Source organism: Odocoileus virginianus, unplaced genomic scaffold (assembly GCF_023699985.2).
Source record: "Odocoileus virginianus isolate 20LAN1187 ecotype Illinois unplaced genomic scaffold, Ovbor_1.2 Unplaced_Contig_46, whole genome shotgun sequence".
In the NCBI taxonomy this organism is placed as follows: Eukaryota; Metazoa; Chordata; class Mammalia; order Artiodactyla; family Cervidae; genus Odocoileus; species Odocoileus virginianus.
The window spans coordinates 142,453-166,834 of NW_027224363.1; the positions used below are offsets into that span (position 1 = coordinate 142,453).

At 42.7% G+C, this 24,382-nt stretch overlaps 1 protein-coding gene and 1 pseudogene across 2 annotated transcripts in view; one reads left to right on the plus strand and one right to left on the minus strand.

Moving 5' to 3' along the window:
* The window catches only part of ADGRG2 (adhesion G protein-coupled receptor G2), a 131,737-nt gene that overhangs the window by 54,510 nt on the left and 52,845 nt on the right, over positions 1-24,382 (plus strand). For both annotated transcript variants that reach the window (XM_070464651.1, XM_070464652.1), the window contains exon 2: positions 5,237-5,355. In XM_070464651.1, the coding sequence (XP_070320752.1) occupies positions 5,238-5,355 (118 nt within the window). In that variant the 5' untranslated portion in view covers position 5,237. The remainder of the gene's footprint in view (positions 1-5,236; positions 5,356-24,382) is intronic.
* LOC139034215 (etoposide-induced protein 2.4 homolog) lies at positions 18,158-19,055 on the minus strand (annotated as a pseudogene).

Below are 24,382 nucleotides of genomic sequence, written 5' to 3' on the forward strand. Positions count from 1 at the left end.
TTTTAGTTCTTGATTTTATCTGCCCTTTAGTACCTCCTTTTATGATTTCTCCTTGTGCTAGTCTTGTTAGCCAACATTCATGATTCAGTGTAAATATCTCAAAGGTATACTGTTTTCTAAAGATAGATTTATGATTTATTACCATTCAGGGTTGTACTGATGGTCTTTAAATGACTTTGATTTAATGAAATTGAAGAGATCTAGAATAATTTCTTGGAGTGGCATATAATTTCTTAGAGGGCCATAACTTTCAGTCATGTAGCTTATGTACTGTCCAACCCTAGGGGTTGCCATTTGCATCAGAGTCTACAACCCTAAGAGATGAATCTGGGATAATCTTTAATTTGTGGATGTCTAGTGTCAAGGTCTAGTTTTACTGTTTAAGTGCTAGCAAAAAGTTTTCTTTGTCATGGATGTTGTCTTATAAGCCATCCTCAGCAACTTGAAAGTTTGCTAAGAGGCAGCGGCTCTTTGAGTCACCTCTGTTGATGACCTAGATCGCCTTGACCTAACCCACCTTGTACCAGGAGATGAGGAATAAATAGTTACAGCTGAAAAAGATAAAAATGACTTTAATGTACAATGATAAAGGGTTTCAGAATCTACAGATTTCCCTCTTTGATTCATGATCCCAGAAATGTCATGACCCAGTAGGATGTTCTCTAGTAGTTTATGCAGAGGGCAGTAGGAGTGGCACTATTTTAAATACCATTAGACTTTTTCTCCTATTAGGAAAATATATATTCATCCTTGAAGAAACATATTCCAGGCTTGACAGTGAAAAGCAGTCTTTTCATTGACGCCAGGTCTGTAGTAAGTTCTTCCTGAGCCATATTCTCTCTCCTAGATGATTTCTGGAGTCACCCTTCATTCCGGTCTTTCCTGCTGTCATCTGGGAATTGAGTGCAAGCTCTCTTCAGTGGAAAGGCATGGTTTATTTTGGTCAGAGGCCCAAGTCACAGGACATGTTTTGTTTTTTTTTTTTTTCATTTATTTTTATTAGTTGGAGGCTAATTACTTTATAGTATTGTAGTGGTTTTTGTCATACATTGACATGAATCAGCCATGGATTTACATGTATTCCCCATCCTGATTCCCCCCTCCCACCTCCCTCTCCACCCGATCCCTCTGGGTCTTTCCAGTGCACCAGGCCTGAGCTCTTGTCTCATGCATCCAACCTGGGCTGGTGATAGGTTTCGCCATAGATAATATACATGTTTCAATGCTGTTCTCTCAAAACATCCCACCCTCGCCTTCTCCCACAGGATCCAAAAGTCTGTTCTGTACATCTGTCACAGCACATGTTAACCAGTCTCTGTCTCCCATGACTGATTTAACTTCGACCATATCCTATAAACCACTTAATGCCCTACCCTCAACGTTGGTAAAGCTCATGAATGAGGTTGCAGAAATTTTGAAAATACTGTAATAGCATTTTGAGTTTGTTGTCTCATTTTGCCTTGGAAGTTTACTTCTGAGGGGATCATTTCTCAGGAATGCCAGCATTGTGGCCTGGTAGAAAGAATAGGAGTCCCACCAAACAAATGACCATGATCCTTCCCCTGAAACAGGGATCCCCAACCTCTGGGATCTAATGCCTGATGATCTGAGGTGGAGCTGATGTAATAATAATAGAAATAAAGTGCACAATAAATGTAATGCACTTGAATCATCCTGAAACCAACACCCCAACCCCCACCCCCCTGTGGAAAAATTGTCTTCCACAAAACTGGTCCCTGATGCCAAAAAGGTTGGGGACCGCTGCCCTGGAATATATTGGGCCTCTTTCTATACCTATAGAACAAGAAACTCAGCTAGGTGAATTCTGAATTCCTTTCCAAAAACAGACTGCTCTGGTACTCTTTCTAGAACTAAAATTAGATACTTGTGCAATAAATCTTATAAGTCAGCTCTTTGAATTTCAGGTGGAGTCAGGTCTAAGGCATTTGTATAGCAGAGTTTTTTGGGTAGAGACTTGGTTCATTAAATACGGCTTTTTAAAAAAAGGAATGCTCCAGCAGAAGCAATATGGGAAACTGCTGTATAGCACAGGGAGCTCCGCTGGGTGCTCTTTGGTGGCCTAAGTGGGTGGGATGGTGGGGGGAGGCTCGAGGGAGGGGGTATATGTATACATATAGCTGATTCATATCATCGTATAGCAGAAACTAACACAACATTGCAAAGCAACTATACTACTGCAATCAAAAAAGAAAAAGGGAATGCTTTTGGAGGGGGAGCTGAGTTCAAAAATTAAAAATAGATTATTTTTAAACTTACATATGAAACTTATGCATATAAGTATATAATTCAGTGAATTTCTGGAACTGAACACATCATGTAACCAGCAAGCAGAATATTACCTGAACCTCAGAAGCCTGCTTGTGCCTACTTCTAATTGTTAACATCCACTGCTCCCTTCCAAGGATAATGACACTCCCAACCTCACTCCATCGTAGTTTTTTTGTGCTTTTGTTTCTCATCTGAATGGGATCATGGGCAACATGCATTCCTTTTATGTCTGGCTCTTTTATCTTACAATATATTTCTGAAGTTCATCAATATTATTGTATGTAGCTGTAAGAGACACTTAAGTTTTTCTCCAGAGAGACATTGCTGTATCTTTGCATAACGATATTAGCATTATCATTCAAGTGACTCATTCTGGAGGGTCAGCAATATACCATTATGAACAGAGAGAGGATAAAAGTGCTGGAGAGGAGGGACAAACCAGGGGCACTTTATAATTTATTAACGTAGCATGTTATTAATGTATAATACAATTTACAGTATTGATTTTAAAAATTTTAAGTCCTCTTTGGAAGGAGAAGGATTCACTTCCTGCTCAAAGACGTTATTTTGCCATGCATGTCCAAGGAAAGAGTTACCTCCCTGGTACTGGCAATGGCTATTAAATTATAGGATTCCTTTTATTAAGAAAATTTGTTTATTTTATTTTTGGTTTCACTGGGTCTTTGTTGCTGCAGGAGCTTTTCTCTAGTTGTGGTGAGCGGGGGCCACTCTCTAGCTGCAGTGTGCGGGCTTCTCAAGGCTGCGGCTGCTTTTGTTGCTGAGCACACGCTCTAGGTGCGTGGGCTCAGTAGTTGTGGTGCATGGGCTTAGTTGCTCCACGGCATGTGGAATCTTTCCAGACCAGGGACCAAATCGGTGTCCTCTGCATTGTCAGGAGGATTCTTACTCATGGACCAGCAGGGAAATCCTAAATTATAGGACTCAACAATTGCCAGCTTTTCCTGGAGACTGAGAAATTGTGATTTATTCCCATCTTTCCATGTCCTCATCTCTGTAATCCTCACACAGACAAGGTACAGGATAGCTGTTTGTTTACTGACTGACTGAAGAGCCTACAGCTAGCATTTATGGTCCCTTCACAGTGCCAGCCCCCGTGCCCAGATGTCTGCTTTAATCACCAAGCAACACTATCAGGCTGGCACTGTTGTCACAGTTTGTTAGGTGGGGAATCTTGGCCATTGGAAATAACTTATCCAGAGTCACTCAGGACAGTGTGTGGCAGAACCAGGACCTTTGACCCCATGCTTTTAAGCCTTCACTGTGGTGCCTGCACACTCTGTCTATCTTGAGTTGAGGGAGGTGCAGTGGTGACTGGGTTTGTGGGTGCCCCATGGCCAGGAGCTCTGCCAGCTGAGAACACATAGCCTGGTGTGTCCTGGCCCCTTCCTTGCTGGCTGTGTAGAGGGAGCTTGCTCAGTGGGCTCTTAATGCCTGAGCCCTGTAGGTGGAATGTGATTTCCTGGCTGGCTTCTTCCTCCCTCAGCATCTCACGCCAGCACCTGCTGCTGGTGCTGACTACCTGTCATGGAGTTCCGTCGGTCATCTCCTCTGCAGTTTTCTCTGTGTGCCGAGCTCCTCCCAGCCCCTGCCCCACCTCCACCACATGTGTTTCATCTAGTTACCACCTAGTCAACCCTCACATCTCATCTAGTGTATATTGGCTCTCAATGAATATTTGTTGGAACAAAGTTAATAAATGAATGGTAAATAAGACTTTTAAATTCAGTACTGATATAAATTTTGCTTTTTGAAAAATGTTGACTCTGCTGAAAAATGTCGAGTAGAAAAAAATGATTATGAATTAACATCAAATAGGAAATGGAGCATATCTATCCTTTTACAGCCTAAGACATAAATGGGATAAGATTCTGTGACCTCTTCTGATTCTTAGTTGTTTTTAAACCAGCCTTTATGTAGTGGTAATCGTTACATATGCAGCATTTTGTGTTTTTAAATTCCTCTCTTGATATTTTATAGGTATTGATGTAATAGGGAACAGCCAATTGGATGTTGGATCTATTTCTTTGACTTTAACCTTTGCTTTTTGTTGCTTTTGTTACTATAATCATACATAATGTCCTGCCCAAGGGCTTCCCTGGTGGCTCAGATGGTAAAGCGTCTGCCTGCAATGTGGGAGACCTGGGTTCGATCCCTGGGTCGGGAAGATCCCCTGGAGAAGGAAATGGCAATCCACTCCAGTATTCTTGCCTGGAAAATTCCATGGATAGAGGAGCCTGGTGGGCTACAGTCCATGGGATTGCAAAGAGTCGGACACGACTGAGCAACTTCACTTTCACTTTTAATGTCCTGCCTCAGGGGACCTTGCCCCTCTGCCTGAATGTTAAACCAAAGTGCCTTTGTTCAGCTCATAGGGAGACAATCTGCCCCTGGTCCTGTGAATGACTGCAGAAAAGAAGAAATTAACACATGCTCTCCTGTTTTACAAGATAAATGGAAATGGCCTTTTTACTTTACTTCCTCACCTCCTCTCCCTCTCTGTTCTATAAAAGAAACTGGCATCTAGACCCCATAAGATCAATTTTTGGGGGGATACTAGTCTGTCAGCTTGCTGAATAATCTCATACTCCTTGCGTCGAACACCTCATCTCTTGGTTTATTGGCCTGTCTTGCTACAAGTAGAGTGAGCTTGGACTCTGTAACATTGATGCTTTCCATAAATCTACATGGACTGCCTTGCCTATCATTTTTAATATATATTATCCCAGTGACTGGGTCTCCCATAATAAACATGGGTTTTGCTTTTTGTAACCAGTGCCCACCTGGCATTGCCAATTCTCTGGAACCAGAGTATTTTAAAGAGAGGCGTGTTGCAGGTTGTCTTGCTTGAGGAACTAACCTTTTGGGCATTGCTGTCTTATGATTATAGCAAGCTGTGATGATGTGTTTTCCCCCTATTTTATTTCAGGATGTTTTTCTCTGGTGGGCAGTGTGGCCACGTTGGCAGACCTGAAGAACTTTTACTTATGTTTAAGGTAGCCCTTGTCATCATTTTTCTTCATGCCACTCTGGTTACATCCCTGGAAGGTAAGATGCTCATTTTCCTTTATCTTTTTTTCTGTTTTATCAGTGTCTATATTTGTGTGTTTGGGATTTTTTTTACAATGGTAAAATTAGCATAAAACATTTTAACAATTTTTAAGTGTACAATTCACTGGCATTAAATGTAGTTCACAATTTTGTGCATCCATCACCACTATCCATTTCCACAACATTTTCATCATCTGAGATAGGAACTCTGTACCCATTAAGTAATAACCTGCCTCCACGCTTCCTCCCAGACGCTGGTAACCTCTGTTCTTTCTCTCTCTCTAATTTTTCCTCTTCTGGGTACCTCGTATAAGGAATTATACAATATCTGTCCTTTTGTGTGTGGCTTATTTCTCTTAGCATAATGTTTCCAAGGTTCATCTATGTATCAGATTTTCCTCTCTTTTTAAGGCTGAATAATGTTCCATTGTATCTGCATACCATACTAAGTTTATTTATTCATTGTTAATGGCATTTGTGTTATTTCCATCTTTTGGCTACTATAAATCATGATACTGTGCACATTGTGTAAGTATCAGTTTGAGTCCCTTCTTTTTATTCTTTGGGGTGTATATACCTAGAAGTAGAATTGCTGGTCATAGGTAGTTCTATGTCTAACATTTTAAGGGTCTGGCAAACTGTTTCCCACAGTGACTACACTATTTAACATTCTTACCAGAAAGTCACAAGAATTCCAATTTCTCTGTATCCTCACTAATATTTGTTATTTTCTGTTCTTTTGATAATGGGTGTGATATGGTATCTCATCATGGTTTTTGTTTGCATTTCCTTAACGATTAGTTATGTTCAGTGTCTTTTCATGTGCTTATTAGCCATTTGTGTATCTTCTTTAGAGAAATGTCTATTCAAATCTTTGGTCCATTTTTGAATTGGATTGTTTGGAAGTTTTTGTTGTTATTGAGTTTTCAGAGTTCTTTATATAGTCTGGATATTAATCCTTTATCAGATATACGATCTGCAAAAATTTTCCCCATCCTGTGGGTTGTCTTTTCACTTTTTTAAGTAGTGTCCTTTGATGCATAGAAGTTTTTAATTTTGATAAAATGCAGTGTATCTAATTTTAGCTTATTGCCTGTGCTTTTGCTTTTATATCAAAGAAATATCATGAAGATTTTCCTGTATTTTTCTTCTAAGAACTTTATAATTTTAGCTTTTATGTTTAGGTCCTTTGATCCATTTTGAGTTCATTTTGTATATGGTGTAAGGTAAGTATCCAGCTGGGCTTCCTGGGTGGCTCACCAGTAAAGAATCCGCCTGCAATACAGGAGCTGCGGGAGACTCTTGTTCAATCCCTGGGTCAGAAAGATCTCCTGGAGGAGGAAATGGCAACCCACTCTAGTATTCTTGCCTGGAGAATTCCATGGACAGAGGAGCCTGGCGGGCTACAGTCCATGGGGTCACAAAGAGTCAGACACAACTGAAGCGACTTAGCATGTGCACACGCAAGGATCCAAGTTCATTATTTGGATATCCAGTTTTCTTAATACCATTTGTTGAAAACACTCTTTTCCCCATTGCATGGTCTTGGCACCTTTGTCAAAAATTAATTGACCATATATGTGAAGGTCTGTTTCTGGTTCTTATTTGTTTATAAAAGTAGCTACTCAAAGGCACTTCTGTATGGAAATTTAAGGGAGATAGAGAATCACTCTAATGAAGCATTATTTTCAGAAAAGAGGATCTCTATAAGTTTATGAGAGAAGGAGAAAAGGTACCTGAGGAGGGCAGTAAAAAGATCAGAATTACCAGGGCTGCAATATGTTTGGGTACAACTGCCAAAAGAATACAGTGCTATGCAAATATAAAGAATCATTACAGGAACTTCCCTGGCCATCCAGTGGTGAAGACTGCACTTCCACTGCAGTGGGCTTGGCTTAAATCCTTAATCAGGGAACTAAGATCCCACATGCCACATGGTATAGCACCCCCCCCCCACCAAAAAAAATCCTTATAAAGAAGACACTATTAAGGATACACAGAAATACCTTTCTTATTTAGAAGAGAATTTCAGGACCAAAGAATCTTTGTTGGATAAAACAAATATGTACTGGCAGCAAACAATATAAGTATAACACACACAGATGCACACAAATAGAAAACTTCCCAACAGACTAATACACAATTGGCAGTCTTTCAAAAGTAGGCACTGGGGCATGTTGTCAAGGAGCCACAATACTTTACACGAAGAAATAGTCAATGTGTATTGACTACTTACAGTGTGCTGGTTCTCTATGTGCTTTGCATATCAATACATCCACTCTCTTAAGCTGCTAAACAAAGTCTGTTGAGAGGAAATCCTAGTCTTAGCACCATTTCCCAAATCAAGAAACTCAGGCTCAGAGAGATAAGTAACTTGCTCAAGGAAGTGGCTGCGCTGGGAATTGTACCTAACTTGGAATTTTGTGCTTATAACCACAAAACCAGAGTTTTCAAACTTGAGTGTGCATCAGAATCACCTAGAAGGCTTGTTAAGACAAGCCCATCCATGAGAGTTTTGGATTAGTAGCTCTGGGGGGGCCCTGATAATTGGCATTTCTAACAAGCTCCCAGGTGATGTTGATGTGACTGGTTCAGAGGCAATCCCATTGCCTCCACAACTGGCAGAAGACATAAGTAGGAAGAGAGAACTCCATATATACATCATGGGATACAAACTCTGTTGTGGTCATGTGACGTTCTTGTAAACTATGCTTACTCACCATTTCCTTGGGGCATCTTAATACAAGTATAAGGAATTACACTTACCCAGCACACTGACATCCCTGTGGGATTGTTAGGGCAAAAATCAAACGTCCTCACTTTACTGATGAGTGAATGTCCCCAGGGACATTATTGGTTAGGAAGAGGTGGAGCCAGACTAGATACTAGATCTTTGGTCTCGTGTTTCAGTGCTTTTTCCACCACAGGGTAGATGAGGAACAAAAGTGGAACACGATGGGGAAAAATCATCTGAAGGAAAGCTACTTGGTAGAAATAAGTCTTTTTTGAAGAAGTGTATTTAAAAATGATGAAAATAGGGGCTTCTGTGAAGCCAGAAGGTGGTCCAGGGGTTAAGAATCCACCTGCCAATGCAGGAGACACAGATTCGATCCCTGATCTGGAAAGATCCCACATGCTGTGGAGTAGCTAAATCTGTGCGCCATGCTACTGAATCTGTGCTCTAGAGCTCGGGAGCCACAACTACTGAGCTCACCATGTGCTGCAGCTACTGAAGCCCCAACGCCCTAGAGCCCGTGCTCCATACACAACTGTAGCTCCTGATCGCCACAACTAGAGAAAAGTCCACACAGCAACAAAGACCCAGCACAGCCAAAATAATAATAAAATTAATTAATTAATTTTAGTAAATGGCGAAAATGGGCCAGGTAAACAGGAGAGGGCATGGCTCTGACACCAACCTGAGCAGGGAAAACCTTAGTGGATGCTAAGGTCACTGAATGTATTTCTTGCCCTGGCTCTCTGATGAATTGATTTCTTCAGGCAGTGGTTCTCAGAGTGTGGCCCCCAGACAGGCAGCATCAGCATCACCTGAGAGCTTTTCAGAAGTACAGATTCTCAGGCCCAGCCTACACCTGGTGAGTTGGGAACTCTGAGGGTGAGGCCCAGCCATCTGTGCTTTAATCAGCCCTCTGGGTGTTGTTGATGCCCACCCAAGTGTAGAACCATGGTCTTAAAGAATTAACTGAAACTTTACTGTGCCTCATGATATAGTAGAATATATCTACTATATCATAGTAGATCCAGAGTTTGAGCCCTCCACATGTCTGCCACCTGCTGTTTGTATGATCTTGATTTGCTACTAGACTGATATGGGGCTCAGATTCCTCATCTTCAAAATGGGTATAATCCTGAGCTCCTCTAAAGGGCTCTTGTAAGGCTCAATATATGTTAAAAAAGAAACTTCATGATGGCAGACATTTTTCTTTTCTTTTCCAGCTCTGTTGACATACAACATTGTATATGCAAAGGTTTTTCTGAATGAAGTATGTTGGGATCTGGGAACAGCTAAATTGGAGATCATTATTGTCTTTCAGAACTCCCATTAAGAGTATTCATGTTGTTTAATAATTACTTTGATAATATTTACCATGTGCAAGCCACTGTTCTGAGCCCTTATAAAAAGCTATTTCATTTAAAGCTTACTCAGTAACCCTTTGTAGTTGGCATTAGTATTATTAGCTCCATTTTATAGGAAACTGAGGCACAGAGAAGGTAAGCAACTTGCCCTAGCTTGCACATTTTGGTTGCAGAGCTGCAATTCCAGCTCAGGTCATATGACTCAAAGTTTCTGTGTTTAACCACTCCACTATCCTATCTTCTAGCATCCTTAAGCTCTCTGCTACACTAGGTCGTGTACTCTGCATAGCAGTTGTATATCTGTAGGTTAAAAATAAAGGTGGAATATGACTTTGATAATAAATACCAGTTCCTGAAAAAAAAAATAAAGGTGGAATCCACTTTAGGACTGGATGTCGAACTGGATCATCCATATAGCTTATAGGTACCATCTCTCTGAACAACTTTGGGCTGAGGCAGGTTCTCTTCAGTTCAGGATGCCTGGTCTTTCATGAAGGCCGAGGGTTCCTGTTGATTGTACTACGCTGGATAAGTAGTTGCGTGGTAATGAGTGCCTGCTGTGTGCCCAGCATTACTGCCTGCTGAGAGAGCATCATCTCTTGAGTCCAGGGAGTTTATACTCCCTGTTAAAAAAAAAAAAGTCATGCCCTAGAGGGGCATGTGGAAAAGGCAATGGCACCCCACTCCAGTACTCTTGCCTGGAAAATCCCATGGACGGAGGAGCCTTGTAGGCTGCAGTCCATCAGGTTGCTACGAGTCGGACATGACTGAGCGACTTCACTTTTGCTTTTTACTTTCACACATCGGACAAGGAAATGTCAATCCACTCCAGTGTTCTTGCCTTGAGAATCCCAGGGATGGAGGAGCCTGGTGGGCTGCCGTCTATGGGGTCGCACAGGGTCAGACACGACTGAAGTGACTTAGCAGCAGCAGAGGGGCATGACTAGGATACATGAAAAATAGTACAAACTGTAATTAAATCCTAAAGTGTGAGTCAGTGCTATGGGACTCTTAACATATGGCTTCTGGCCAAGTTCATGCATGACGCTATTAGAATGTTAAGCCACCTGTAGCAGATGCTGTTGGTGCTCTGCCCATGTCCCCTTGAGCCACCCAGAGGTTATCTTCAGACAGATCCTGTGCCTTCTTGATGGCTCCCGTGTCTCACTGTGAGAGTGATCTGTTCCCATGGGTCTATGCTTGGCCTGTGCAAGGAGCCAGCTAGTAGTGCCAGGGAGTTAATACCCCGGAATGGTGAAGAATGGGAGTTGGTGCTTACCTTTGCCAGCTTCCCCATCCCTTGGTGGGATCATGCTAAAGTGTGTTCTGTACACCCTGTGGATTGTTGGATTGGGCCCCAGTTGCCCACAGTAGCAATGTGCTCATTAATGTACCCACTGTTGGCTTAACTCCCTTCCCTACTCCCTCTCTCTGCTTCCTGGGGTCATTCCCCTTGGGAAACATGCTCATTCTCCAAAGTGCAGCCCAATATGACTACCTCTAGAGAACCTCCCCTGACTTCTTCAGAAGAATTAAATCTCTTGTCAGTGCTCCCTTTTGTCTTTATCCATGTCATTTTTATACTTGTCACTCTGTGTCATGTCACTTTGTCTCATGTCAGGGAAGTCAAATGTACTTCTTTTCAGCACATGGTACATGCCAAGTGAGAAGGGAGAAGAAAAGTTTGACAAGGTGGGTGAGAAACTCATGGAATGAAAACTAATGAGTATTGAGGACCTGCCCTGGGGCAGGCCATTCAAGGTGCTTTATATAGAACATCTTGTTTAATCCTCAGAAAAGCCCTTTATGGTAGATATTTTCATTTCTGTTTGCAGATGAAGAAACTGAGTGTCAAAGAGATTAAGTCGTTTGCCCAGAGTCAAACAGCTTGGAGGATTCCCCATTGGAATCAGTAGCCTGTACTGTTCCTATTCTGCCGGGTTGCCCAGGAAGGGAAGACTGAATGAACGTGTCATGAGGCATGAAGAGAAGATGGAGAGGGAGCCTGAACTAAACTGCCAGAGAGCAGCCACTGCCCCTGGCTCTGGGGAATGTGGACTGCAGGCACGGTAGCTTCACCCTGGAAGCCTGAGAGATGACTCAGTAGCTCCTAGCAACGAGGAGAGATTGGACTGACACTCTCTTGTTAGGTTGCTGGCCACTAGACAAAGCCCGTAGAACTTCACACTTCCAGTTGTGTAGTTTTGTGGTCATTCTTGTAGTTTGGTAGCTTCGAGGGAGTCATTCTTGGTCTACCCAGTGCTCAAATGAGCTTTGACAGGTAACTATGACTTACTTACCTCTGGTCTCTAGCTCTCTTGGGCTATGCCAATGTCATTTTTTCTTTGCTTTCTTTTTTTCCTCTGCTGCTGCTGTTCTTTTGTCTTCCAAGGAGGTCTCCTTTTAGGTACAACTATTTTCCAGAGGGTGAGATGACGTATTAGTGGAAGATGGTTATAATTTCATTCTTGCAGAATTGTCTTTCCCACTTGGAAACAATTACACATGAGAGCCAGTTTGGTGATCTCATGAGCTATAATCCCAACTTAGTCTCTTTCTGGGCTGGATCTAGATCTTTCTGTACTGCAGGCATTTCTAGTGATAGATTTCTAAGTCCCCTTCTCGAAGGCCTCACTGTCTTCTCTCCTCTTACCCTCTCATGCTTTGTCCATCCAAGTCTTTGTTCTTTCTTGTGCAACGTGTGTCAGAGCTGTAGGAGGTAGACTGTATGCTTCTGAAAGGCAGGGAAACAGTCTTGTATGTAAACCCAGTGCTGGTCTACTTATCCCTCACTTCCTCTCTTTAAAATTGAGAAGACTCTTGAGAGTCCCTTGGACAGCAAGGAGATCAAACCAGTCCATCCTAAAGGAAATCAGTCCTGAATATTCACTGGAAGGACTGATGCTGAAGCTGAAGCTCTAATACTTTGACCACCTGATGCGAAGAACTGACTCATTAGAAAAGACCCTGATGCTGGGAAAGATTGAAGGCAGGAGGAGAAGGGGATAACAGAGGATGAGATGGTTGGATGGCATCACTGACTCAATGGACATGAGTTTGAGCAAGCTCCGGGAGATGGTGATGGACAGGGAAGCCTGGTGTGCTGCAGTCCATGGGGTCGCAAAGAGTTGGACACAACTGAGCGACTGAACTGAACTGAAAGTTGAGATTATAAATACCACAGTGGTGATCTTCTACTATGTTAATCTCTCAACCTCCCAAAATCCGCCCGCCAGGCATGATGAGGTCACTTCTGTTGGGCCCTGACTCTTTCCCTGATAGGTAGAAGTTGTGACAAGGGATGATAGAGACTCTGGATGGCTTAAGGAGGAAACTGAAACCAGAGGAGATAGTGTCTCACTTTCCACTTAGAATTCTGGGTGAGAACTCCTCACAGTGGCCCACATATCAACAGGGAGCAATGGTAGGGATGAGAAATGGTGGTACAGTGTGTTTAGGCTGAGAGGAGGCTGGAGGTGGTGTTCTGTCCAAGTCTCTCTCATTTCTTGTGTGAAGGGAAGGGATTCTAAATGGTTCTTGTGTTCCTAGCAGGTAGCTCTGCTGAGAGCCAGGGCTGCAGAGACAATGGTGTGGATAGCTGAGGCCAGGGGCCACAGGGAGGATGTGACAGACACTTAGTAGTAAGATCTGAGAGGAACTGGGTCAGCAAGAGTGGGGCCCCCAGGTTGGGTAGGATTCTGAAAGAACAGAACATGGGGCCCATTGGACATGGCCTTAAGCAGTGGATACCAGTGGGCCCCGCAGGAACCCTGCCGGGTGAGGGGGATCTTTGGAGAGGCCATTGAGAACCCAGGGCTCAGCACAAGGTAAGCTCACTGATGCAGAGCTCTTCTCCCTCCTGTGAGAACACCGGCTTCCCCTTCCTGACCTAGAAGCCATGTTAACTACGAAAAGGAAGAGGAGGGAAAACAAAGATTGCACATTTATCTGGAAGACATGGGGTTGACTAGAGAGCGTTTTAGAGCAGAAGAGAGCATTGTCTTTAGTCATTCATCAGGTTTAAGGATCCTTTTCCTGTACTTCTGGAATGAAGACTCCAACACAAGATGGAGTCATCCTGGACATCAAAGGAAGCTTGAGGGCTTTTAAAATTTTGCTTGTTTCTTGTTGCTGCTGTTTGTGCATCTAAATTCGTCCATACATTTTAAACTAACTCTAAAGCACATGCATATTGAACACTTTGGGTTTGTGAGAGCACTAATAGAAATTGTTGAAGGCTGTCACTATGTCCTGAATTCTGCTCCTCTTCATGGTTTTATCTTTGCCGATATGAAGTAATATCTGGTCAAGTCCCAAGGGGTAAGTTCAGGCTCAGGTCCTCCCTGTGTCCTCCAAAGTGTTAGCAAATAGTAAGTGCTCAAGAAAGTGGCTGCTTGGTTGCTTTTGATTTGTGGCTCTATTCTAAAGCCTAGAGATATACTAAAACATGGACTGCCCTCCTCAGCTTAAGGCACCAACATTATACTCATCTGAACCCAATGAGTTCTGATACAACATATATTATTCCTCTAAAATTTTGCATAGATTTCAGTGAGGTGGCTGGACATGGGCACCAATTACCCTTGAAGAATATGTTTTCTTTCCTCCATATGATGAAGGGGCTCAGCTGATTGCCTGTTAAGGTTCCTTCACATTTTTGACATGAGTTCAGTTATCCAGTAGGATCTGTCTTTGAATTCCTGATCTGTTGTCCTGGGGTACTGGGGATCCTTGGGGTTTGCCTTGAACTAAGAACCACTCATCTCTGAAATCCCATTTTAAGGCTGCTCTCCTATTTGAAGCTCCTAATATAAAATTGGAAACAATTTAAAAGTCACATTTTTTCCAAACTACATTTTCCTATTTGACATGATTTTAAAAGCTCTTAAAGTTACAATGAAGCCAGTGAATCTCTTGATTTCCATATTGCTGAAAGCTTCAGAAGTGGCTTTTGCTGACTGGTAAATCTCCCAGTGACCAGTGCTATCCTTGCCCTGCTGACCATGGAAAAGTTCCAGGGTCTCTGTAGGATCCAGTGGCAAGAGCACATAGTACTGAACATTAAGAACAACAGCAACAACCCCTCTGGACGTTCCTATAGCTCTTCATGGTCTGTGGAGCAGCTTGGCATCCATCATCTCCCCATGTCCCCCTGAGGTGTGTGGAGAAGTTTGTATTACCCTCACTTTGCTGATGAGAAGACTGAAGCTCAAAGTTGTGGGTCCTTTTCTAGGTTACCCAGAAAGAAACAGTATCAGAGTGCCAAAAGCAGCTTTCCAGAACTTTCTTCTACATTAGCCCATATGAAGTGCTTGCTTTTGGCCATATGAGTATGTTTTAGCCAGGATCTTTAACGCGGGTGACTTTAACCATGAGGGATGTTCTAGATGAGGGCTTGACAAGCTTTTCTTTAAGGAACAGGATGATAAACATTCTGGCTTTGTAAACCATATCGTCTCTGTGCCCAGCTACTCAGCTCTGCCCTAGTAGCTCAAAAGCAGCCCTGGACAATATGTAAATGAGTTCAGTTCAGTTGCTCAGTCATGTCCCTCTCTGCGACCCCATGGACTGCAGCACGCCAGGCCTCCCTGTCCATCACCAACTCCCGGAGCTTACTCAAACTCATGTCCATTAAGTCGGTGATGCCCATCCAACCATCTCATCCTCTGTTGTCCCCTTCTCCTCCTGCCTTCAATCTTTCCCAGCATCAGGGTCTTTTCCAATGAGTCAGCTCTTCACATCAGGTGGTCAAAGTATTGGAGCTTCAGCTTCAGCATCAGTCCTTCCAATGAATATTCAGGGTTGATTTCCTTTAGGATTGACTGGTTTGATCTCCTTGTAGTCCAAGGGACTCTCAAGAGTCTTCTCCAACACCATAGTTCAAAAGCATCAGTTCTTCGGCACTCAGCTTTCTTTATGGTCCAACTCTCACATCCATATATGACTACTGGAAAAACCATAGCTTTGACTAGATGGACCTTTGTTGGTAAAGTAATGTCTCTGCTTTTTAATATGCTGTCTAGGTTGGTCATAACTTTTCTTCCAAGGAACAAGCATCTTTTAATTTCATGGCTGCAGTCATCATCTGCAGAAACAAAAGAAACAAGAAAACAAAATCTGTCACTGTTTCCTTTATTTCCCTATCTATTTGCCATGAAATGATGGAACCAGATGCCATGATCTTTATTTTTTGAATGTTGAGTTTTAAACCAACTTTTTCACTCTTCTCTTTCACTTTCATCAAGAGGCTCTTTAGTTCCTTTTCACTTTCTGCCATAAGGGTGGTGTCATCTGCATATCTGAAGTTATTGATATTTCTCCCTGCAATCTTGATTCCAGCTTGTGCTTCATCCAGCCTGGCATTTCGCATGATGTACTCTGCATATAAATAAGCAAGGTGACAATATACAGCCTTGATGTACTCCTTTCTCAATTTGGAACCAGTCCGTTGCTCCATGTCCAGTGTGGTCTGGTATTCCCATCTGTTGAAGAATTTTCCACAGTTCAGTGAGACCATGTGCTATGCCATGTAGGGCTACCCAAGACAGACGGGTCATGATGGAGAGTTCTGACAAAATGTGGTCCACTGGAGAAGGGAATGGCAAATCACTTCAGTATTCTTGCTTTGAGAACCCCATGAACAGTATGAAAAAGACAAAAAGATATGACACTGAAAGATGAACTCCCCAGGTCAGTAGGTGCCCAATATGCTACTGGAGAAGAGTGGAGAAATAGCTCTGGAAAGAATGAAGAGGCTGAGCCAAAGTGAAAACAACACCCAGTTGTGGATATGACTGGTGATGGAAGTAAAGTCTGATGCTGTAAAGAACAATATTGTATAGGAACCTGGAATGTTAGGTCCATGAATCAAGGTAAATTAGAAGTGGTCAAACAGGAGATGGCAAGAGTGAACATCGACATTTTAGGAATCAGTGAACTAAAATGGACTGGAATGGGCGAATTTAATTCAGATGACCATTATATCTACTACTGTGGGCAAGAATCCCTTAGAAGAAATGGAGTAGCTCTCATAGTCAACAAAAGAGTCTGAAATGCAGTACTTGGGTGCAATCTCAAAAATGACAGAATGATCTCTGTTCGTTTCCAAGGCAAACCATTCAATATCACAGTAATCCAAGTCTATGTCCCAACCACTAATGTAAATGAGTAAGCGTGGTTTTGAGACAGTAAAAGTTGAGTTACAGATACAGTTGGTGGGCAAGATTCTCCCCATGGACTGTAGTTTACTACTGATCTGGACAGTACAGAAGCTGTGTGGAACTTACTCCTGATTGTTAATGTTACAACCATGCTTTGTTTTTTCACTTGCTGGCTAAGCCTGGCTTCATAGTGTGCTCCCCTCTTTCCACCCTTCTCATGAGTAAATCCTGACTTTTTTTTTTTCAGGTTTAAAGGGTTCAATAAGTTTACCCCTTCAGTTCCTATTTGCAGCACCCAATATTCCTTTGGCTTCCAATATTCCAGGCTTCCCTGGTGGCTCAGATGGTAAAAAATCTGCCTGCAATGCTGGAGACCCAGGTTTGATCCCTGGGTTGGGAAGATCCTCTGGAGAAGGGAATGGCAACCCACTCCAGTATTCTTGCCTGGAGAATTCCATGGACAGAGGAGCCTGGTGGGCCACACCCCATGATGGTTCTCAAAGAGTCAGACATGACTGAGTGGCTTACCCACAATACTCCTTTGAAACACCAGACAGACCCTGAAGTGGCCAGCAGTCAAGTTCAGACCTCCAGAGTTTAAATGTTCAGGTTCTTTGAGCATTCCGTGTTGCAGTGGCACTTGTCCGAAATTGGTACCTCCCTATCTTAGGCAGATCTTTAAGTGTACCAGTGAAAAAAGCTTTTTCCCCTGCAAGGGGGAGAAAGAAAGTCATTCCTCAAACCCAGTGGAGATCTGGCTGTGAGGTCTTTCTTCTGTCCCGTGTCTTCAGGCTTGTGTTTTTGTTTTGTGTTTTTTTTTTGCAGTGGAGCAAGAGACCAAATCTAACCTGAGTTACAAGAAACAAGACACTGATATATACATATCATGTATATATATATATATATATATATATATATATATATATATATATATGGGAGTGACCAGAAGCAGTGGAGCCTCCTGTCCCTCCCACATCCAATATATGTGCTTCACAAAAAAACAAAAATAACAGGTCCACCAAATACAACAGCTCAGATTATAAAATTCCATTCATCCAAGAGTGGTGGAAGGCAGGATGGGGAAGTGAGAGGGGAAATGGCACAGGGGGAAAGAGTATTAAAATCAGTCCAGGCATGGGGCTGGCAAATGCTAGAAAAGAACTGCAGAAAAACCTGTGGGCCTTTCAGACTCATCGGTGTTTAAAATCCATACTGGTTGGTGTCAGGAAGATTCTGCCTCTTATATTCACCAGAGACGAAAGTCTGGATTCCTCGGAGAGAATGGAGTGTGGGCAGGGCCCTTGGCAGGGTTAGGCCCCACCTTCCCTGGGAGGGGATGGAGGTGAGCCAGGAAGAGCTGCCACAGCGTCCTTCTGATCCCACCCGCCTACTCTGGATGGTGGGTGACCAACTCAGTGACCCACAGCAGCCTTCAGTCTGGCAGGAGATGGGTGTGGTGATGGGAATTCTTCTGCAGAAGAATTCTGCTACTCCGGGCCTACTGCAGGTAGGCCATCTTGTGGAAGAGTCTTTTACTTAAGAAAACTACCAAGGAGAAGAAGCACAATTGGAAAAGGTATGCTTTGCCAGGGGTCTTTGCTTCATTGGCGCTGATAATGAATAAAGGAAAGAGGATAGAGAAGAGGCAGCCACCGACAATGTAGGACTGCATTGCTGTGAGGAAAGCCATGGGCAAACCAAATCCAAGGTAGTAAGGCCAATTCCTTTCCATGTTTGGCAACCGCTGGTGCATTTCAATTCCTTTATTGAACCAACGATATTCAAAGCAGTATAGTGAGTAAAGCAGAGACGTATGTAGGAGATTAACCAGCTGACCAATAAGATGGATGGGAAAGAGACTTACAAACATCCCTTGGAGGAGGAAGAGAGCCTGAAGCAAGCGGTTGAAGAGCATGTCAGCAATTATTTTGCTGATACTAGGGAATGGGTGAGGCTTCCTCCCCAATACCTCGAGTGCCAACCAGGTCGGCTATATCCTGAAACCAAATTGTGTTGACGACTTTGTTGAGCACCAAGAGGGGCAGCACCCAGAGAGCACTGAAAAGTGATGTAAGGAGGAACTTCAGCCACGACCAGACATCCCCACATAGTGATGGATCACCAATAATCTGGGCCATTACTGACTGAAGGACAGGAATAAACATTCAAAAAAATAAGAGGAGACTGAACCAGAAAACTCCACCATTCCAAGTGCAGCACTGAAAAATTCTACTAACAATATGTGGTTCACTCTCCTGCTTCTTTCTATGCTCTGGGCTCTCCTCTGAGCCAGGACACTGCTTGACCTTCTTGGACACTGCTCCTCTCTCTTTTGCTGAATTTGAGCATTTAGCTTTGAGATGGTGCAAATTCCCCAGAATGGAGTCTTTTGATTCTTCTGGCAAGGTCCTGCAGGAAGTTTTTGACACTGTCAGCCATCTCTAGCATCCAGACTATCAACTACAGAAAGGAGAAGTATCCCCAGATATTTCATCATGAAGGACCTGAGAGCTTTGCCTCCGCGGTTCTGGCTCCAGCCAGGCCCCTCGCCCACCACTGGCCAGCTCGGCTCCTCTGAGCCCCTCCGTGCCCTGCTGCCCATTCTAGCGTGGACACTGCCAGGGCTGGGGCTACTGTGCCTACACTGAATCCTGATTATTTTAAGCTACCTGTGGAAATGGTTTTCCTTGCCAATATTTGATTTAGGAGTAGGCATGTGACTGGCTTTTGACCAAAGAGACACCTGGGAAAATCTGCTGGGGGACTTCTAGGAAAAACTTCCCCACTCTTGACACTCAAGGTTTCTCTTCTTCCTCTAGACAGGCACTCTCTAATATGATAGCCACTAGGCACAGGTGGCTATTTAAAATTAAATTAATTAAAATTAAGTGAAATTAAAAATTCAGTTCCTCAGTCACACTAGTTACATGTCAAACTGCTCAGTGTTCACCCGGGGCTAGTGGCTGCCATATGGGACAGTGCAGACACAGTATTTCCATCGTTGCAGAAAGTTCTATTGGATAATGCTGTGCCTGGATATTTTCAGTTTGGATTTGATGCTGAAACAGTGGTAGCCATCTGAAAAACACTGAAAGGGGCTAGGGATCGCCAAGTGAAAATGGAGATAACCTGAGGTTTTGAAAGGTTGGCTTCTCTGATAGCTCAGTTGGTAAAGAATCTGCCTGCAATGCAGGAGACCCTGGTTTGATTCCTGGGACAGGCTACCCACTCCAGTATTGGGCTTTCCTTGTGGCTCAGCTGTCAAGAATCTGCCTGCAACATGGGAGATTTCCATTCGATCCCTGGGTTGGGAAGATCCCCTGGAGAAGGGAAAGGCTACCCACTGCAGTATTCTGGCCTGGAGAATTCCATGGACTGTATATAGTCCATGTATAGTCTGACTCACAAAGAGTCAGACACTGAGTGACTTTCCCTTCACTTTGAAAGGTTAAGTCCCTAAACTAACCGTATCTGCAGGATGAAAGAACAGAAGGCTGGAGAGAGTGTGGGTCTTCATAGAGGTTTACCATTTGTCACATCATTTAAAATACTTTGTGTGGGACTTTCCTGGTGGTCCAGTGGCTAAGACTCCACAATCCCAATGCCGGAAACCCGCATTCGATCCTTAGTCTGGGAACTAGACCCCACATGGTGCAACTAAGAGTTCACATGCCACAACAAAGATCGCAGACCCCACGTGCAGCAACTCAGACCTGGCTCAGCCAAATAAATAAGTATTTTTTAAAAAGCTCCATGTGTTACCTTAGTGAATCCTGACAATAGCTACAATTAGGTGTTAATCCTTCATTTTCTAAATGAGGGAACTGAGGCTTGGACAGTTGGAGCCACTTCACACAGCTAAAAAGTGGAAGTGGTAGCATTCTCCAGAGCTGGACCATAAAAAAGGCTGAGCACTGAAGAATTGATGCTTTCAAGCTGTGGTGCTGGAGAAGACTCTTAAGAGTCCCTTGGACTGCAAGGAGATCAAACCAGTCAATTTCATTTCTAAAGGAAATCAACCCTGAATATTCATTGGAAGGACTGATGCTGAAGCTCCAGTACTTTGGTCACCTGATACAAAGAGCTGACTCATTGAAAAAGACCCTGATGCTGGGAAAGATTGAGGGCAAGAGGAGAAGGGGGTGACAGAGGATGAGATGGTTGGATGGCATCACTGACTCAATGGACATGAGTTTGAGCAAACTCTGGGAGACAGTGAAGGACAGGGAAGCCTGGCATGCTACAGTCCATGGGGTGGCAAAGAGTTGGACATGACTTAGTGACTGAAGAAGAACAACAACAGCATTCTCGAACTTGGGTCCTTAACCACTCCCTCAATATTTAGTCCCTGAAGCAGTGGAAAATATTACTTTTACACAATTTTTACTGAAACTTTGCTGTATTCATTTATCTTGTGATGGATTTTTACCCCCAAAGGACTGGATAAAGATTGAGACATCTGAGGAATAAAAGCAATAGTTTCACTGATTTAATCTATTAAGAAGTAAGTTGATGTTCCAAGAGAACATGCTGTTTGAAACGTACCATGATGTGGGTACATCTTTACTTCAAGGAAATAAGAAGAAACAGATTGATCTTGGCAAGAAGCCTTGTGTTCACAAGATCACAGTGCTGTAAAAAACCATCAAGGTAAATTGAGGATGCCTTTGCAATGATGTCAGTGGCAGTTGTGCTTGTTCTTAAGTGTCTTATATGACCTACACCCTTGCCTCTTCTTTCCCTTTAGTAATGCAAACGACATAAAGTTTGGATTAGTAAAGAACTTTCAGTGATAGAATATTTTTCAAAGTAGAAATTTAAAACTTTCAAGTGAGTTGCATAATATCTCTAAAATGTAAACTCTGTTTGTGGCCAGGTGTTTTGTTTTATTCCCTGCTTATATTTTATTCCCTGCTTTATACCCCCAGTGTCTCGTACACAGTAGGCCTTGAAAAATTGGAATAAATGACCAAGCTTTGGGCAAATCCCTTCATGTTCTTGAGCTTCTTCCCTCCCTTGTAGACTGAGGGGCTTGGACTGGTTTGGTATCCAGTTTTTTCCAGACCTATGGCTTATGTTGTAATACTTTTATCCCAGTGAACTCCAAGTCCTCAAAGATACTGTCTTTCCAATGATTTAAGTAAAATTTTCCTCCCTTTTTTGTGTTGAGCAAAGACAACGGAGATAACTGTATCCAGTGTTTGTGATCAGCAGTAGAAAACCAGGAGAAAGCTAATTTCAAATAAAGATCACACACTCTTTCCTCATGCAGCCTATAGTGGGTAAATAAAACGAATTTTGAAGTAAAGAAATACGGTGTAAGTGACTACCTTTGCCACTTTTCTGGATTCACAATATTCTACTAGGTCATCTCAAGTCTCCTTCACCTCTGAAATGGTTTCTGTGAACTTCTATTTCCTGATGTGTGATACAAAATGATGGAACCTATGGTCTTTCTAGGAAATGTTGCTAAGCTAAGGAAACTTGTATTAGACAAACACAGTGTTATAGTAGATACTCTGACTATTCAAGCATTAGTGAATAGATAGGAATGTTTTAGAATTAGAATGGAAATGACATCATACAAGTCTTAGAAACTACATGATTTTTAAAAAATGCTCCTGTGCAAATTATTTATATCATATTGTTTGCATTAAGAAAAAAACAGTTTATTATATAAAGGTAAACTTTATCCAAGGACGCAAAGTCATATAGCCTGAATTAACATTACAATTTACTGTGGAAACTGTGATAAAAATACTTTGTAAATGTAATATAATTTCATTTAAAGTAGTTGCCCCCATTTTACAGATGAATAAATACAAGCAGAGAAATGCCAGAGATTTACTCATGGCAGAGCCAGCATTTGAACCTCTCCCTTAAGAGCCTAGTCTCTTATTCACATTTAAAGTCTTTTAAGGAGGCATGCTCATTCATCCTTTGGAAATAGAGTGATCTGGATCAGTCTCTCAGGGAAGATGATATTTGAGCAACATTTGAAAGAGACACCAGGGCAAACCAAGAGGTTCTCTATGGGAAAAGTATTTCAGGCAGAGGGAGTAGCAAGTGCAAAGGCCCTGAAGTGAGGCTATGCCTGGTGTGTTGAAGAGACAGCTGGGATGCCAAAGTAACTGAGGGGAGGGCCATGTTTCATGGGCATGGAGGTAGATTCCATGAAGATGCCTGGACATAATGCCAGCATTCAGTAGAGGCACACTCCCTCGCTACCTGTTGAAGCACTAAGCAGCATTTACATATCAGACTGAAAAGCTCCAGAAGCTACGAGCCTTTAGAAGTACAGTGAACCCAAGTCGTGGCTAGCATTTTACAATGGAAAGCACAACCCAAGTACTCCATGATATGCACTGGCCTTGACCAGAAGCCTAGATTACTGTCTATATGTCTAACTGCACAGACACTGGGAAGTGGGGGATGATGCTGTCATATCCCTCACCTGTCAGAAATAGTTTACTTCAAGGCTCTCCTCCTTCCTAAAGTGCACGTCCTTCCTGGTGGAGCAGGGCGGATGGCCAGCAGGTCAGGGGCCATCGTTGTTTTAGATCACAGCCCAAGGTGAAAAGCAGCCCAATGTAGCAGGGCTGGAAAGGCTAGGCTCAGACCCTAGCTCTATCCCTTTCCATGTTATTTGACCTCCCTGTGCCTCAGTTTCCTCATCTGTAAAATGGGGATTACTTACCATGTAATACTGTCATGAGGACTATGAGATAATATTTACTAAGTGCCGGGTCATAGTAATGCTGTATACATGCTTGTTAACTTAAAATAGACTTTCTTTTTGGACTCTATTCTTCCCGAAAAAAAAATGCATGTAAATATGCACAAAATGCATCTCCTAGGTTGTCTGCTAGTTCTGTTAACCCCTGAGAGAGGCCAGATCAGCTCTGGAGTGGTTCTCCTATCCCCTCCCGGGGGTAGGAGCAAGACCCAGAGGCTGGGGGATCAAGAACACATTTCACTCTTCCCATTTTGGCCAAGGCCCACCTACAATTGCCAGTTGTTTGCACTTGGGGAAATTCCATCAGCTAGGAACTGAAGTTTTCTTCAGTGATGTCATTATTGTTTAATAAAAACGTTATGTCAGTATTTATTGAGCACTGTGATATGAGATGGTCACAGCTCAAGTAAACACGGTTGTATCACTGTAGAAATGTTTTCATTCATTTTGTCTGTTATGTAGTAAAGTCTGAAAAATATGCTTCTTGGAGGAATCCTTGAGAGCTAGTATCACAAAAAATGTTGTTTTGTTTGGGGTTCCCATATAAGAGTGCCTAAGGCGTGGTACCTTGTTTTGAATCATCTCTCATTGAAACAGTAATTCAATCCAGGGAAGGACTGTCACTGGATTATAAATTTTAGTTGGGTCTAAAATATTCTTGCTAACAGGTCTAGTCATTCTTTTTAGATCCACTCCTAAAAGATTAAGCCTTTATCTTTCCCATCCAACTTGGGTTGGGGGGATGTGCTGGGAGTAAAGAGTTATACAACAGTCTCGAGTTTAAAGACAACCAACTGTCTCCCATTTGAAGTCTTACATTTCTCACATATCAAATAGCAGAAGAAAAGGAAAAACCTCAGAAACCTCACACATGACCTTGTATGACTTGGGTGCAGGTTGTTTTTGAGTTGATCCCAGGAATCAGGAGTGAGGGAGCAGGAAGAGAGCATTAGGAACAGAGGAAAGGTCAATAAGGTATAGTATTGAGATCATTGCTGCAGGAGATGCTTGTTTGTTTGAATAGCCATTT